The sequence below is a fragment of the Sebastes fasciatus genome, chromosome 17, assembly GCF_043250625.1.
Source record: "Sebastes fasciatus isolate fSebFas1 chromosome 17, fSebFas1.pri, whole genome shotgun sequence".
NCBI lineage: Eukaryota > Metazoa > Chordata > Actinopteri > Perciformes > Sebastidae > Sebastes > Sebastes fasciatus.
Window position 1 is genome coordinate 29,440,631 of NC_133811.1, and position 13,973 is coordinate 29,454,603.

General features: G+C 37.5%; 1 protein-coding gene across 3 annotated transcripts in view; it reads left to right on the forward strand.

The window, feature by feature from the left end:
* The first annotated feature begins 5,674 nt into the window (after positions 1 to 5,674).
* The window catches only part of carmil1 (capping protein regulator and myosin 1 linker 1), a 33,201-nt gene continuing 24,902 nt past the window's right edge, over positions 5,675 to 13,973 (forward strand). For all 3 annotated transcript variants that reach the window (XM_074612517.1, XM_074612515.1, XM_074612516.1), the window contains exons 1-2: positions 5,675 to 6,015; positions 11,389 to 11,486. Coding sequence is in view for 2 of the 3 variants with exons in the window: in XM_074612515.1 (XP_074468616.1) it covers positions 5,979 to 6,015; positions 11,389 to 11,486 (135 nt within the window). In the remaining variant the exon portion in view is untranslated. The remainder of the gene's footprint in view (positions 6,016 to 11,388; positions 11,487 to 13,973) is intronic.

Consider the following 13,973-nt stretch of genomic DNA (forward strand, 5'->3'; position numbering starts at 1 on the left):
CCGTTGGCGTTTTATATATCGCCGCACAAGGCACCCTTTAGCGGCAGTATGACGGCTTTCCTTTACTGACTGTATATAAGAAGTGGACGTAGTCACCGTGACGTCACCCATTGGTTTGTGGACTACTGTTTTGAAGCTTCAAGTTCAGCAATTTGGCCGTCGCCATGTTGTTGTTTTTTGCAACCGGAAGTGACACCAGAGGGTGGAGCTAAGTACAACCAAACGCTGAATAAGACATTTTTAGGCGACCAAAAATGTTGTAATTAACTTTCATGAAGTGAAAAAAACACTGTGAAAGGGTTAAAGTTCTACGAGGAAAACACGGACAACTCCCAGACCGGACAACGCTGCGGTAGCGACCTGTCAATCACAAGGTAGCCCCGCCCTAAAGCATCCCCTGCTTTATGGTCTATTTGACTCTAAATGGGACCATAATTAACTAACTGAATATCATGCTGTATTGAAGAAGACTTGTAACTCATGTTTACAATGTTTACTGAGGTGATAAATCAAGTGAGAAGTAGACTCATTTTCCCATAGACTTCTATACAACCAGAGGAGTCGCCCCATGCTGGCTGTTAGAAAGAATGAAGGTTTAAGGCACTTCAGCATTGGCTTCACTTCTTAGACTCAGAGGTTGCCCGCTGACGCATACCCATGCACGAACCTTGTGCGTCAAGATACTATGCAAAACACTGCCCCCCGGGCGCCCAAGTAGCAAAATAAGACGAAATAGGGATGAGATCACGATGTGCACAGATTGAACCACTTTATGTGACCACCACATTAGCACAGCAGTGTCGATCCAGCTACCTCCTGGCTTGTTTCATCATGAGCTGCAGCTGCTCTGCAGAACGTGGCTCAGATGAGTGTTAACAGCATAGATTTGATATAAATTACTTCAAAAGAATAAACGGTTTTGTTTTGATCATCCCCTAATTAAATCCAAATGTTCCAGATTGTATACACATTACAAAAGAAACATATCTCATTGTCGGATTGTATAAAATACTTTCAGCCATGATCCATGATATCATCCGTGTATCTTTTCTGTGTCATTCTGGGAAGAAACTGTTCCAGTTGACCGCAAGTCGTTATCTTCTCTTGGCGGCTTCTCGCGCTCACTTTCCTTGCAAAGCTGAAATCATCTGGAATGACCTTGGAGGAAGTTTTTAAGTGACTGTATGCCCCACTTAAGGCGTTGTGGTGAATGCTGTAATGATGATAGTGGCACTTACTGAGCTGGAATGTGCTTCTCGTGTCTGGGAAGAAAGATAACACACTGCTCACGTCTGATACATCAGAATGATTGCATACAGACTTATGAAGACTTTCCCTGAAAGGTCTCAAAAGTTCCCACGTCTCAAGGGATCTGTGAATATGGACATTTAATAGTACAAAACCAAAGTAGCTTTTTTATTTATACCTGAAATAATATACAAATTAAAGGTGTAACTAATAACACCAACGACGGCTCTGTTCTATTCAAGTGTCCCAGTGAGACTGACAGTATAAATCAGCGTGTCCAATACCTGAAATCAAAGCAACAAAATGTAATTAAGCCATCCTTATTTGCATTATTTACACCTGTGCTTTTCCTACTGTGACAGGTCAAAATGCCTATGAGACCTTTATTTATTCAGGATATGTTTTTTCCGTAATGTCACACCAGAAGCAAATAAACAGCCCAAATCTGCCCAGGTCCAGCTCTTGTTTCTGATGTCGTTGGAAAAAAAACATTATGATGTGCTTTGTGCTGTTTTTCAGTAACAGGGGGTGATATTCACCTAAAAAATTAAATAAAAATCTGAATTTCCAAGAATAAAGTCTCAAATTTACAAGTAAAAAAAAAAAAAAACTAGGATATTTTCTGAGAATAAAGATAAATTTATGAGAAAAAACTTGAGGTGCTATAAAAAGCCATTGCATATCTCTAAACTGTTAAAGTCAAAATACTTGATTTTGTGACTGTATGTAGTCACAGGTGTCCTCAACTCAAATGTAACAGTCATTGTCAATAATTATTAATTCAACTGTTTTTCAAGCAACCCAAAAATCAAAGACATTTCCCTCACAGTGTAGTGGTATTTTCTTTTTAATTTACAAGGGACACAGGTAACATGTTTTATACTTCCTATGAATATAATCCAATTAATCTTTCCATATATGCATTTCTTAGTCAACACCTTATTTTGAAAACCAGACGTAGTCATACATCTTTCCACTAAATAAGTATTTCCGGAAGAAGTGATTTTATTCAATGTGTGTCAGAGGATAGGCATAAAGTGTGCTCGCTTGCTCAGCCTTTGCATGCAAAATAAAATTAATATTCACATTATCTCAGCACATTATACCACAGATAGCTTGTGTGTCACAGCTGTCAGCTGTCAGCCTGTCTCATGATTATCTGCACGGCACTCTTCATTTTCTACACTGAAAACAAACGTAAGAGGAAAACTTGATGTCATGGAAAAAAATCCTTTTGAGGTTTGCAGACGTTTCCTCGTGTAAAAGGAAAATCAGCTGCAGATGTCAGCCGGGCATGTTTCAGCACCTTGGACAGATCATCATCTCCAGGATTTAAACTCTTCTGAGTCCAATTTCCATATGTTTTTATTTTAACACCTTAAACTTTCCAGGTCCCCTTCTTCTTCAAACTGGGAAATGATGACAGTTTTAAGTCACATAAATAGATTATGTCTTTTAAAACGGTCATACAGGATTATTCAAATTCCCATGTCTCAGGATCAGAGAATCCAGATTTAAAGGATTTATCTAAAACTCTGCATCGCCATCTTCTGGAGATATCAAGCTTTGTATTTGCAAACAGTGAAAAACTGTCTGTATTGCTTCTATGAAAAAAAATTTTTTAACAAGTACACTGAACATTAGCAAAAAAAGAGGGTCAAAACAAATTGAAAAATTGTCTCAGTCCCAGTTTTCCCTATTTGTTTTAATTCAGTCATTAATGTTAAAAGATTCACAAGAGAAAATAATAATCCAAATAAAAAAACACCAGATTGAATCCTATAAGTTTAATAAACTTAAAACACACAAAACATCAGGTTACTGGGCTCTGCTGACTATGGAGGACAGAACCTGCCAAAATAAAAAATAAATAAATGACTCCATAAATAAATAAATATGTCATTAAATGTAGCAAAAATAATATTAAAAATAAACAAATTGATAATTTATTGATAAAATGTGACGTAAATCGACATTTTTGTTTTAGTGTGCTTCTTTAATTATTTATCTTTGTATTAATTCACTTATTTCTTTATCCTTCTGATTAATTTATTCATGTATTTATTTTGTATTCATTTATCATTTATTTATTTTTTGCATTTTTTAAAATTTATTTAGCATTCATTTTTATATATTTTATATTTATTTGTAAATGTGTGTATATATTTATGTATTTATTGATTTATTTCTGCACGATTTTCCCTTTGCATTTCACCCCTCATTTAAAATTGAAATTAAGCCTTGCACAGATCTACAGAGAGTGCAGCAAAATGTCACTTTTTATCACATGAGTTAACAACACAGCAGCAATGCAGCAGTTATTGTGCTATGACAGAGTCTAATACCTGACTGCTGTGGCTGATGGACATTATTTCCCTCCATAAAGGAACGTAAGTTTTGAGATGACCAGTGAATACATAACCTGTTTGTATATAATATACATACAGTGTGCTGGGTCAACATATTCAGTAAGACATGTTTGATTCAGGACTAAATCCAGCAGCTGGTCTTCTATGAGTGTTGGTAAATTCACAGCTGGCTATGTGGCTCCATCTAGTGTTTGAATTAGATTAACACAAATTATTAGAGACTTTAGATTAAAAAGGTGTGTCTAATGAAGCTGTAGAGACAGATATCTATGAGCAGGTTATTCCACAGGTTTGGACGAGTATAACAAAAAGCTGCCTTTTTTGTTTCTTCTCAGGTAAAATATTATACAAAAGCAAATAAATGTATAAAGTATATGGCTACAAATCTGTAGCACAAAGAGTGTGATGAGGTATCAGTGTGAAATGTAACTTTAATAGAAGGGTAGAGCACTGTAAGACGCCCCCTGGAAAACCCCCGTTGAGAACAAAGTACATGTATGATTTAATTGAGTCATTAATTAAAAAGTAAAACAAAAAGAAAAGTGCAATATTTCCCATTGAAATTTAGTAAAGTAAAAATATAAAGGTGCATACAACTTGAATACTCAAGTGAAGTACAAGTAACGTTCATTTGGCTGTTTGTTTGGCTGTTTACCCTTGCTTTTATTTTATTGTATTTATTTATTTATATTATTAATACCATTGTGCTTGTTTGTTTGGCTGTTCCTCCTTGCTTTTATTTATTTATTTATTTATTATTAATATCATTATTATATTTATAATCTTTTTCTGTTTGTTTGGCTGTTTCTCCTTGGTTTTATTTATTTATTATCATAATAATAATAATAATTATTATTATTATTATTATTACTATTACTATTGCTATATTATTATTATTATTATTATTATTATTATTACTATTACTATTGCTATATTATTTTTATTATTTTTTCTTATGATGATTATGTTACAGCATATTCTTAGTCTTAATCATTGATATTGTTGTGCAATATTTCCCATTGAAATTTAGTAAAGTAAAAGTATAAAGGTGCATACAACTTGAATACTCAAGTAAAGTACAAGTAACGTGTACTTGTCTGTTTGTTTGGCTGTTTCCCCTTGCTTTTATTTTATTTTATTTATTTATTTATATATATTATGATCATTATTATTACCATTGTGCCTGTTTGTTTGGCTGTTTCTCCTTGCTTTTATTTATTTAGTTAGTTAGTTATTTAGTTATTTATTTATTATTGTTGTTACTTTTAATGATTATGTTACAGCATATTCTTAGTCTTAATCATTGATATTGTTGTGCAATATTTCCCATTGATTGCTTGCTTTTATTTCATTTATTTATTTTTTTATTTTTTTATTTTTTTATTGATTATTATTATCAATGTTATTGTTATTTTTTTCTGTTTATTTATAATTTTTTTATTATTGTTATTATTATTATTATTATTGTTATTATTATTATTATTATTATTATTATTATTATTATTATCATTTATTTTTTCTTACATATAATGATTTTGTATCGTTAAGTACATGTATGGTTTAATTGAGTCAATAAATAATGAAAAAAAAGTGCAATATTTTTCCTTTTAAATTTAGTAAAGTAAAAGTATAAAGGTGCATACAATTTGAATACTCAAGTAAAGTACAAGTAACTTCTACTTCTCTGTTTGTTTTGACGTTTTTATTTCATTTATTTATTTATTTATTATTATTATTATTATTATTATTCCTATTATTCCTATTATTAATATTATTTGGCTGTTTCTCCTTGCTTTTATTTATGTATTATTATTATTATTATTATTATTATCATTATTATTATTATTATTTTAATTATTATAATTATTATTATTATTATTTATTCTATTTCTTTTTCTTTTTTTTAAATATGAGGATTATGCTACAGCATGTTCTTTGTCTTAATCATTAATCACAATGAGCTGCTGTACAGGTAAACGACCACCAGGTGTCGCGCCTCTCACATTTATTCCCAGTCCAGCTGAGGGAGAGGAGGGATCACTGGAGAGAGACTGATGAAATGTGCCTCCCTGATTTGTTGTCAGACTCTCACCGACTGGTCTTCACTTCTGGACCTTTTTATGTCTCACACTGAAACCAAAGTTTGTCCCCCCCATCCAGTCACATCTTCCATCCGTTACTGTAACTCAGAAGTAACGCAGGAGTAACGCAGGAGTAACGTGTGTAACGTGGGAATGGATGCAGACAGGAACAGTTAGCTGAGGAAGGTGAGCTGAGGAAGGGTGTCGACAGGTGACCAGCTGAAGAACAACAGGACTACACCTTTACCTTTTCTCCTCGGTGTTTACCTCGGCTGAGGAAATGGAGGAAAAAACGGATATCCCCAACGAACTGTCCGGTAAGTTACCGTTAAGTTACCGTCGATTTAACGTCAGATAACTGGAGTTGTTGCTTTCAACTAAGCTGCCTTTATAATAAGTTAGTTTAAGTTTATGTATGAAATCACTGAAAACTCCACATAAACTCATTAATAACTCACTTTAGGGATGTCATAGTATTATGTTAATACTTTAAAAGCACCATTAAACTATCACAAACTCACTATTAGGAATATAATGCATGATTTAGGAGCTACAAGTACATTTAAAGGAATATTGTAAGCACATTGGAGGTTAAAATGTCATAAAGTCATCATATATCACTAATTAAACAAGATGGGAATATTATAGTAATTCTAATATGATACTACAGAATGTAAAAACTACTATAAAGTACAATAAATATTATGTTAATACTTTAAAAGCACCATCACAAACTCACTATTAGGAATATAGTGCATGATTTAGGAGCTAAAAGTACATTTATTGACTTTTTTAAAGTGTGCACATTGGAGGTTTAAATGTCATAAAGTCATCATATATCACAGTAATTAAACAAGATGGGAATATTATAGTAATTCTAATATGATACCACAGAAAAACTACTATAAAGTAGAATAAAATATGTATATTAGTGCATAAACTAGTAGACACACTATGCTGACTATAAAGGGAGCATACTGCTGATTGCTCCTGTTATCAATCATATTTCTCTCTGTATATTTGTTGCTTGTGTTTCAGTAAAAGAAGTGTATTTTTCCTGCCTTGAGGGCTCGGCTGGCTGTACCTGAGAGTTTCTACTTCCTTATCTGCAGTGGGGGAGAGGGAAAGCTTTGGGAGAGAGAGGGGTGTGTCCTGTGAAATTCCTTTGGATTGTGAGATATTATCAACACAGACTGCCTGGATGACTGAGAGTCAGGAAGAGAGAGAGAGAGGAGAACAACACTGTAAATCACTGCAGTTTACTGGAGAAAGTAGCCTAAACTGTTAAAAGTTAAACATGGAAGCACAGTGAGCTGGAGATCTGTGCTGTTTTAGGCTAGTTTGACCTACATTGTCCTTTGCAGGGGGATAGATTTGGACTTGAAAGTGGTATTTTAAGGCTAATGTCTTGATATTTAGTTGACCAAACTGTACAAATAACAACAGTATTAAGGCTGGGACGATACACCTATCTCCCCATTCAATACCATCACAATACTTGGCTGCCGATTCTACAAGTATTACTTTTTTAACACTAGACCATGGGAAAAAGTTGACTTCTAGGGACTTTAACTGTGGAAAATATCTAAATTAATACATTGAAATGTTTGATTTTCAGCATATATGTAGTCAGAGAAGTCAAATATTATCAGTCATTGTCAAGAAATGATTTATTAATTTTTTTCCAGCAACCCAAAAATCAATGAATAAAGACATTTCCCTCACATTTTATTTTTCATTCATAAGGGACATGTAATGTTTTATACATCTGGTGAATATAATCCAACCAATCTTATTTCCATAGATGTATTTTGTATACAGTTCCCTTTGTTAACAGTTTATTTTGAAAACCGGACGTAGTCCCACGTGTCTACTTCCTCTAACTTCTCCAAGGTGGTCTCTAGCTCTCCCGTCAGCTCCGTTCTCTTTATACATCCATGGTCAGCTCCATCGGGGCCGTTCGAATGCATTTAACATAAATGTCAGTATATGGGTGCTCTACAGTCGTAGCGTCGGCTGAATTGACCACGGAGATGAGAGTGACGGCCGGCTCGACAGCGCGTTGACCGCAATACGATAACGTTTCCTGTCCGTGACGGAGTTAGCATGTAGCTTTAGCCGTGATGTCTAGCTCTGGTTTTCCTGTCAACGTGTGAAACCCAAAGTGTTTCCATCCTTCACTGGATGTGTAGTGTTTACCACGCTGGATTTAACATGTGAGAGTGCAGCTCATATCCACGCAGACCCTCCAACGCTTTATACTTCATCGTTTCGGCTCGCTGCGGTTTGTTTTGGTTGACGGATACGGAACGGATATGACGTCACGTTACTCAGACTACAACAATAAAAGCTGTAACTTCCTTCTTCCTCCGCATAGACTCAGATGACACAAATATATCGATTCTGGCATTAAAAATCAATTTCCCTCGTAAGTAATGACAGTAGATGTGAAGTGCCTTAAAAACTTCCTTAAAGCTAAAATAAAGATGCCAGGACTGCTGCGTTCACATCGACTCTGAACTCTGGACTGTCATGTAAATGAAAAAGTGAAGCCGGTGCTGGGTGGCGAGGCTGACTCACAGCCCCGTGCTCTCTGTTATGGTGTCTGACTGCGGCCCAGTCTCACACTGTATGTCAGTGGACTGGCTGATGAATGGGGCTTTTTGTTGCCAGCTCCTGCTGTTGGTTTTAAAAGGACAGACTGACCTGGCGCTGCTCATTCGCAGCATTTGGAAGCTAAAGGAAGAAGTTATCAAGGCCGGCCTTTATTTATGGACAGAGTGAAATGAAAAGTGGTGGAGGATGGTCAGAAAGGAGAGGAGGATAGGGGGAGGAGGGGGTGTGCCTTTGAATTTGTCCTTTGGCAGAGTGGTGAAATACTAAAAAAAGGGCCAGACCGTAGAAATAGAATAGGAGTAGAACGGACATTGAACTGTTTTCCGTGGTCATTTCACTAGTACAAAAGAAAATGCTAATTGCTGTTAGTTGTTATGGAGACAACACACGTCAGTCTGGTTGTAAAATGTTGCAGCTCGCCAGGGCGGCTGTAGCTCAGTGGGTACAGCGGGTCGTCCTCTAACCACAAGGTTGGCGGTTCGATTCCCGACTCCTAAGGCATGTTGAAGTGTCCTTGAGCGAGACACTACAAAAACCCAAGTTCCTCCCAGGGTGCTACAGCAGCACACCCATCCTAAAATTACTTAGGATGGGTTAAATGCAGAGGTCAAATTTCATGTATGTACCTGTATGTTCTATGACAAATAAAGGTTTCTTCTTCTTCTCTATTATGAATCCTGCTATGGCGAAGGCATGATCCACAGAGGCAGAGTAGGGTGGATCATGCCTTCGCCATAGCAGGATTCATAATTTAGCCGCTGGGAAGAGAGCGGACGCACGTTGTGCAACTCGTTGCTCTCCACACACTATAGGAACTAAACTGTTAAGTTGAACATAACATGTCGTTATGTGTGGGCTCTCTCACATTTTACACATCTGTTAAGATCGGAAAAATCTTTTAGTGTGGGCCAGTCTTTAGTTGACTAAGATTTTTTTTGGTGAAGGACAGCCCTAGAAAATAAGAACAATGATGTAAAAGTTATCATTCCCTCTAATATTGCAAATCACAGGGCTACTGCCGTATCAGTCAAAATAATCGCAATTAGATATTTGTTAAAAATCGTTCAGCCCTAAGTCCAAGTCTAAAATCCATCGTCCTGAATTCGTTGACTAACAGTCCAAACATCAAATATATCTAGTTTACATCGATATAAAGGAGAGAAAAGCAACAAATCCTCAAAATTGAGAATCGTAAATGAGCAAATGTTAATGCATTTTTGCTAAATTAATGACTTAAACATTTACTAAAGTGAATATTTCCCTCCGTTATAGCAAATGGAAAAGATCACTGCGGGATTGTAATGCTGTTGAAGTGTCGGAGCAGTCAGCCAGACATTTATATTATTAAACATGTCGCTGGTTATTACTGTGAAGCGATTAGCGGGCTGGGAACTACTCCTTGTTTTCATATGAGCTGGTTGGACGGAGGGAGACGTCCATGTGTTTCTGATCAGCCAGCACGCTGCTTCCTGCTCTAATGTTTTCATCCTCCTCATGACCTCATCATGTGTCTGGGCACAGAGAGGATGATGTCATGGAGGGCGGGCGCAGGCTCTCATACTCCTCAATACTCTCCCTTTACCATGTAGTTTCTGTTTCTATATTCTACCCCCTCTTTACCATCTCCTTTATCTCAATGCCCTCGTTTTCTGTCTCTCTCTTTACCTCCTCTCCCTCTCATGCTCTCCTTCTCTCTGTCTGTTACTTAATCTTCACCCTCCCCCCTCTTTTCCATCTGTCACTGGATTTTCCCACCATTGCTCAAGTGGTGAAAAACCAGCTTCACCATAAATCAACCAGACTTTTTGTGCAGAGTAAAGACGGAGTCAAATGAATGCAGGAAGATTCAAATCTATTTAGGCAGAAAAATGTTTGATATTGTTGCTTGAAATGGAAATGGAAGGATCTCCCTCCCAAAACAAGAGGTTGTAAAATGCAAGACGCACTATGGACAGTAGACTATACTTATCACACTACATTTAGACTATAATATAGAGGCTATGTCAGACCACTGAGGAACCACAGCTGGCTCCATCGTGGAGGTCCGATGGAGAACATGCTGTGAGCAAATAACACCACTATTCAAATTATTAAAAAATGTTCAATATCAAAAGAAGACACATCTAACACTTGAGGAACAGGAAAACAAAAAGCCTCTCTTTACTGACTGATGGTACTTAATTAAAGTGAGCGTACGGTAGAAGGTCGTCTACAAAACAGCTCATAAAAATGTGGCGTTTCCTTTTCAGTGACGTACATCTGAAATGTTATGGCCTGTAAAACACAGTGGAAACCTATAACCAAGACCTTACGTGCTCTTGCAGTTCAGGTTAGAGGAAGCTCCAGGAGCTTTGAGTCCATCATTGCATGTTGTTTAGTATAAACGTATGGAAGAAAGAAATCAGGGTAGCATGTATTTCCCAAATGGGAGCCAATGCATTTTTTGGAAATACTCCAAATAATCATGTTTAACAGTAAGTGGGAATGTCATTAATTGCATCTTTTAGTGTGGCCTTTAATAAAATAAACGTCACCAATCAAAAGAAAATTTCCAGTATTTGTCAACTAGGGTCTGATATCTTTGTCTGTTATCGTCAGTATTCACCACCATGTTAAAGAAATGTTTGGAAATGAGGAATGCGTCGTTCGGGCAAGGAGCGCAACTTCAATTTAGAAGAAATGATTGATTGTAGACCGACCTACTGTAACCTCCAGAGAGCAACAAGTTGTCAACTAATAATTCCACCGATGAAACTGAATACTGCAAAAGTTGGTTGTTTATATAGACTCACATTGATCGTAAACATGGGAACAGGAAACACCACATCATCTCCACTTTAATGAACCCCTTGGTTAGCATAAGAGGTGTGGCGACCGGTTCTATTTCTGGTACAGCGAGCCGAGCGCTGCAGGCAGGAACGCTAAACGGCACTGAAATGGGGCTTCAGGCGATCAATTCTCCCATCTGAAGCTCCCCGTTCTCATTGTGTAATAATGTTGTAATGTGACCCATCCAGCTGCTTTAATTGTCAGGTGTCGTGTAACCTTGTTCCCGACCCTCCTGTGTGTTGTAGAGAGCGTGCGGGAGGCGGTGGGCCGGAGGGTGAAGCTGACCCTGAGGCGCAAAGTCCAGCTGGAGGTCAAAGGTGACAAGGTGGAGAACAGAGTGCTGGTAAGTGACAGCTGTTCAGGGTTTTTCTAAATACTGCAAATACTTTGTGAATTTCTGTCTGTACTGTTTATTTTTCAGTCCTTAAATGCTCAACTGTCAAACGGGGCGGCTGTCCTCAGTGTGGTGATGTCGGCGAACCAACCTGACCCGTCTTGAAACACGGACCCAGTCTCGTTTAGCATGCTTTGTGGGTGTGACGTATTTGCCGTGTCACACAGCACAAAGTCACAGATCTAGCCTCTTAATTTTGCTCACAAAGTGCACCAGATAGATGCATTTAACTTTTAAACTGTAGCCTACAAAATGTTCTTTCTAAATTTCATGATGTCTCCAAAGTCAAGGAGTGATCGTGTTAAATAATCGTGATCTCAATATTGACCAAATATAATCGTGATTATGATTTTTGCCATAGTCAAGCAGCCCTAACTGATACCCAGCTTTAGTTCTTAGCCATGAACAATTGCTGTCCTGCTTCTTGATTTATTGCATGAATGAATGAATGAATCATTTTATTGCTCCTCAAAGGGGAAAAAAATCCAAGAGGCTGTATTAGTGTGGGCGTGTTGCTGCAGGTAGTACAGGTGAGGAGATAAAATATGAACCAGGAAGTGAAGGTTAATCAGACGCCAAGACACTACAGAACAGAATATACTACAAGGTATTCTACCTGGTGCCTGTGCTTGCATGTGTGTGACCTGGAACCACCTGTGACGACACCTATGAAATAAATGAAGATCCTGCATTTTGACACATTGCTGCTGTTGGTCTGAAAATGGCCTTAAAGCCTCGTGTGTTTTGGGGCCCATAGAGCTTCAGCATCAGTGTTGCTGACTTCCTGTTGGCTCCCCGCACACATGAATACCATGAAAACAATATACTATACAGGTCTTTTAATTGTTATTGGGCCAGCTACTGAATTCTGATATGACAAAGAATCATTTCAGGGTGTTTGTGACTCAGACTCTTTATTCTGTCTGTGATTTCTGTCGAGCTAAGCGCTGAGTTTTTGGTCGAGCCGCAGGAAGTCTGCACGTGGTTGTTAAATACTTTGAATGACTGCGGCGACAGTAGCTCAGTCTGAGAGGAGCTGCTGCTGTGAGTCATGATCTGATGGTCAGTGTCTGTCTGTGAATGTCACACTAGTGCTTCCTTGTTTTCCTCTGCAGCTGTTTACAGATACAAAGTTATCAGCATTTTCACTGGCTTCCTCCTCACAAGATTTCAGAACTTACTGTATACCTGATGACCTCTAGGATAATCACAGCCTCATGAAACTTCACAGCCACAAACTAGAGACCTAGAGCATTCAGAGGATGGATGGCTTTCCTAGCTAGATTGACAATAAGGGGGTTTCTGAGCGGTTTACACAACAGAAGTTCTCGCCATTCAATTGCCGAAAAGTGCAATTCTTGCAGAAATCAAAACAAAATGTCAAAAGTTTTTGATCTAAAATCACAACATGACTTTTTTCTATGGTGTTCCTCAAGGTCTTGGTGTCTTAATGTGGTATTTTGGAGGGATTATTGATCATTTTTATCAATTCTCCAGTGGTAATAAATGGTTAAATTTAGCAACAAATCTGTGTAACAAATGGTATCAACACAAAAATTGCTGCAACAATTTATGAGACATAATAGAGCATGGGGATGACCATCATATAGTTATATCTATAGTTATATTCTAAACTCTTATACACTTTTACATTTCATTTTAAATAATTAATTAACTAATTAATAAATGTTTATTTCTGATTTATGACTAGAACAACTTGACAGTGCTGAGCTGCATCTCAAATTAATCTTCAGGTTCTCAGCTTTCAGATGATGTACACCACTTCTATGTGACATCTACTGCTGACCTGCTATCTCCCCCTAAAGACCACCTGTACCCCCCTAAAAAAGACTAAAACGGGTCTACTGTGGGTCTCGGGGTTAAATTTCGAGACAACGTTGCAGATATAATTGAGTGTATAATTGTCTATATTTGTCTTCTATGAGTTGCAGAGGCACAAAGTTAAGAAAGAGTCGGATGTTGGGATGTGGCAGCTTAGTATCTGGTTTCATGTAGCTGCAGGTACAGGTGAACTCATCTGCCCTCAGCTTACTTTAAAAGACTTACAGATGTTCTGAATTCAACCTGACACCTTCTTCTTACACCTAACCATCCCGTCAACCAGGAAGTGCAATGAAACACATCTTTATTTCATACGTTTCACATTTCTTTTCCTCTGACCACATACCACGGCTCTGCAGAATGAGACTGCAACTCCTGTCAGGACTTGACTGAAGCAACCCACTCACAGCCACGGGGTGTTGGGACACACACACACACACACACACACACACACACACACACTGGGGCGTACACACACCACATTCCTCAGCTGTAGACCAGCAGATTAAAAAGTGATGCCATGCTTTCTTAAAATGAGGCAAAACACACTAAATGTTTCATGGTGATGTGTCGGGCGGATTTGTTTTCATTTGT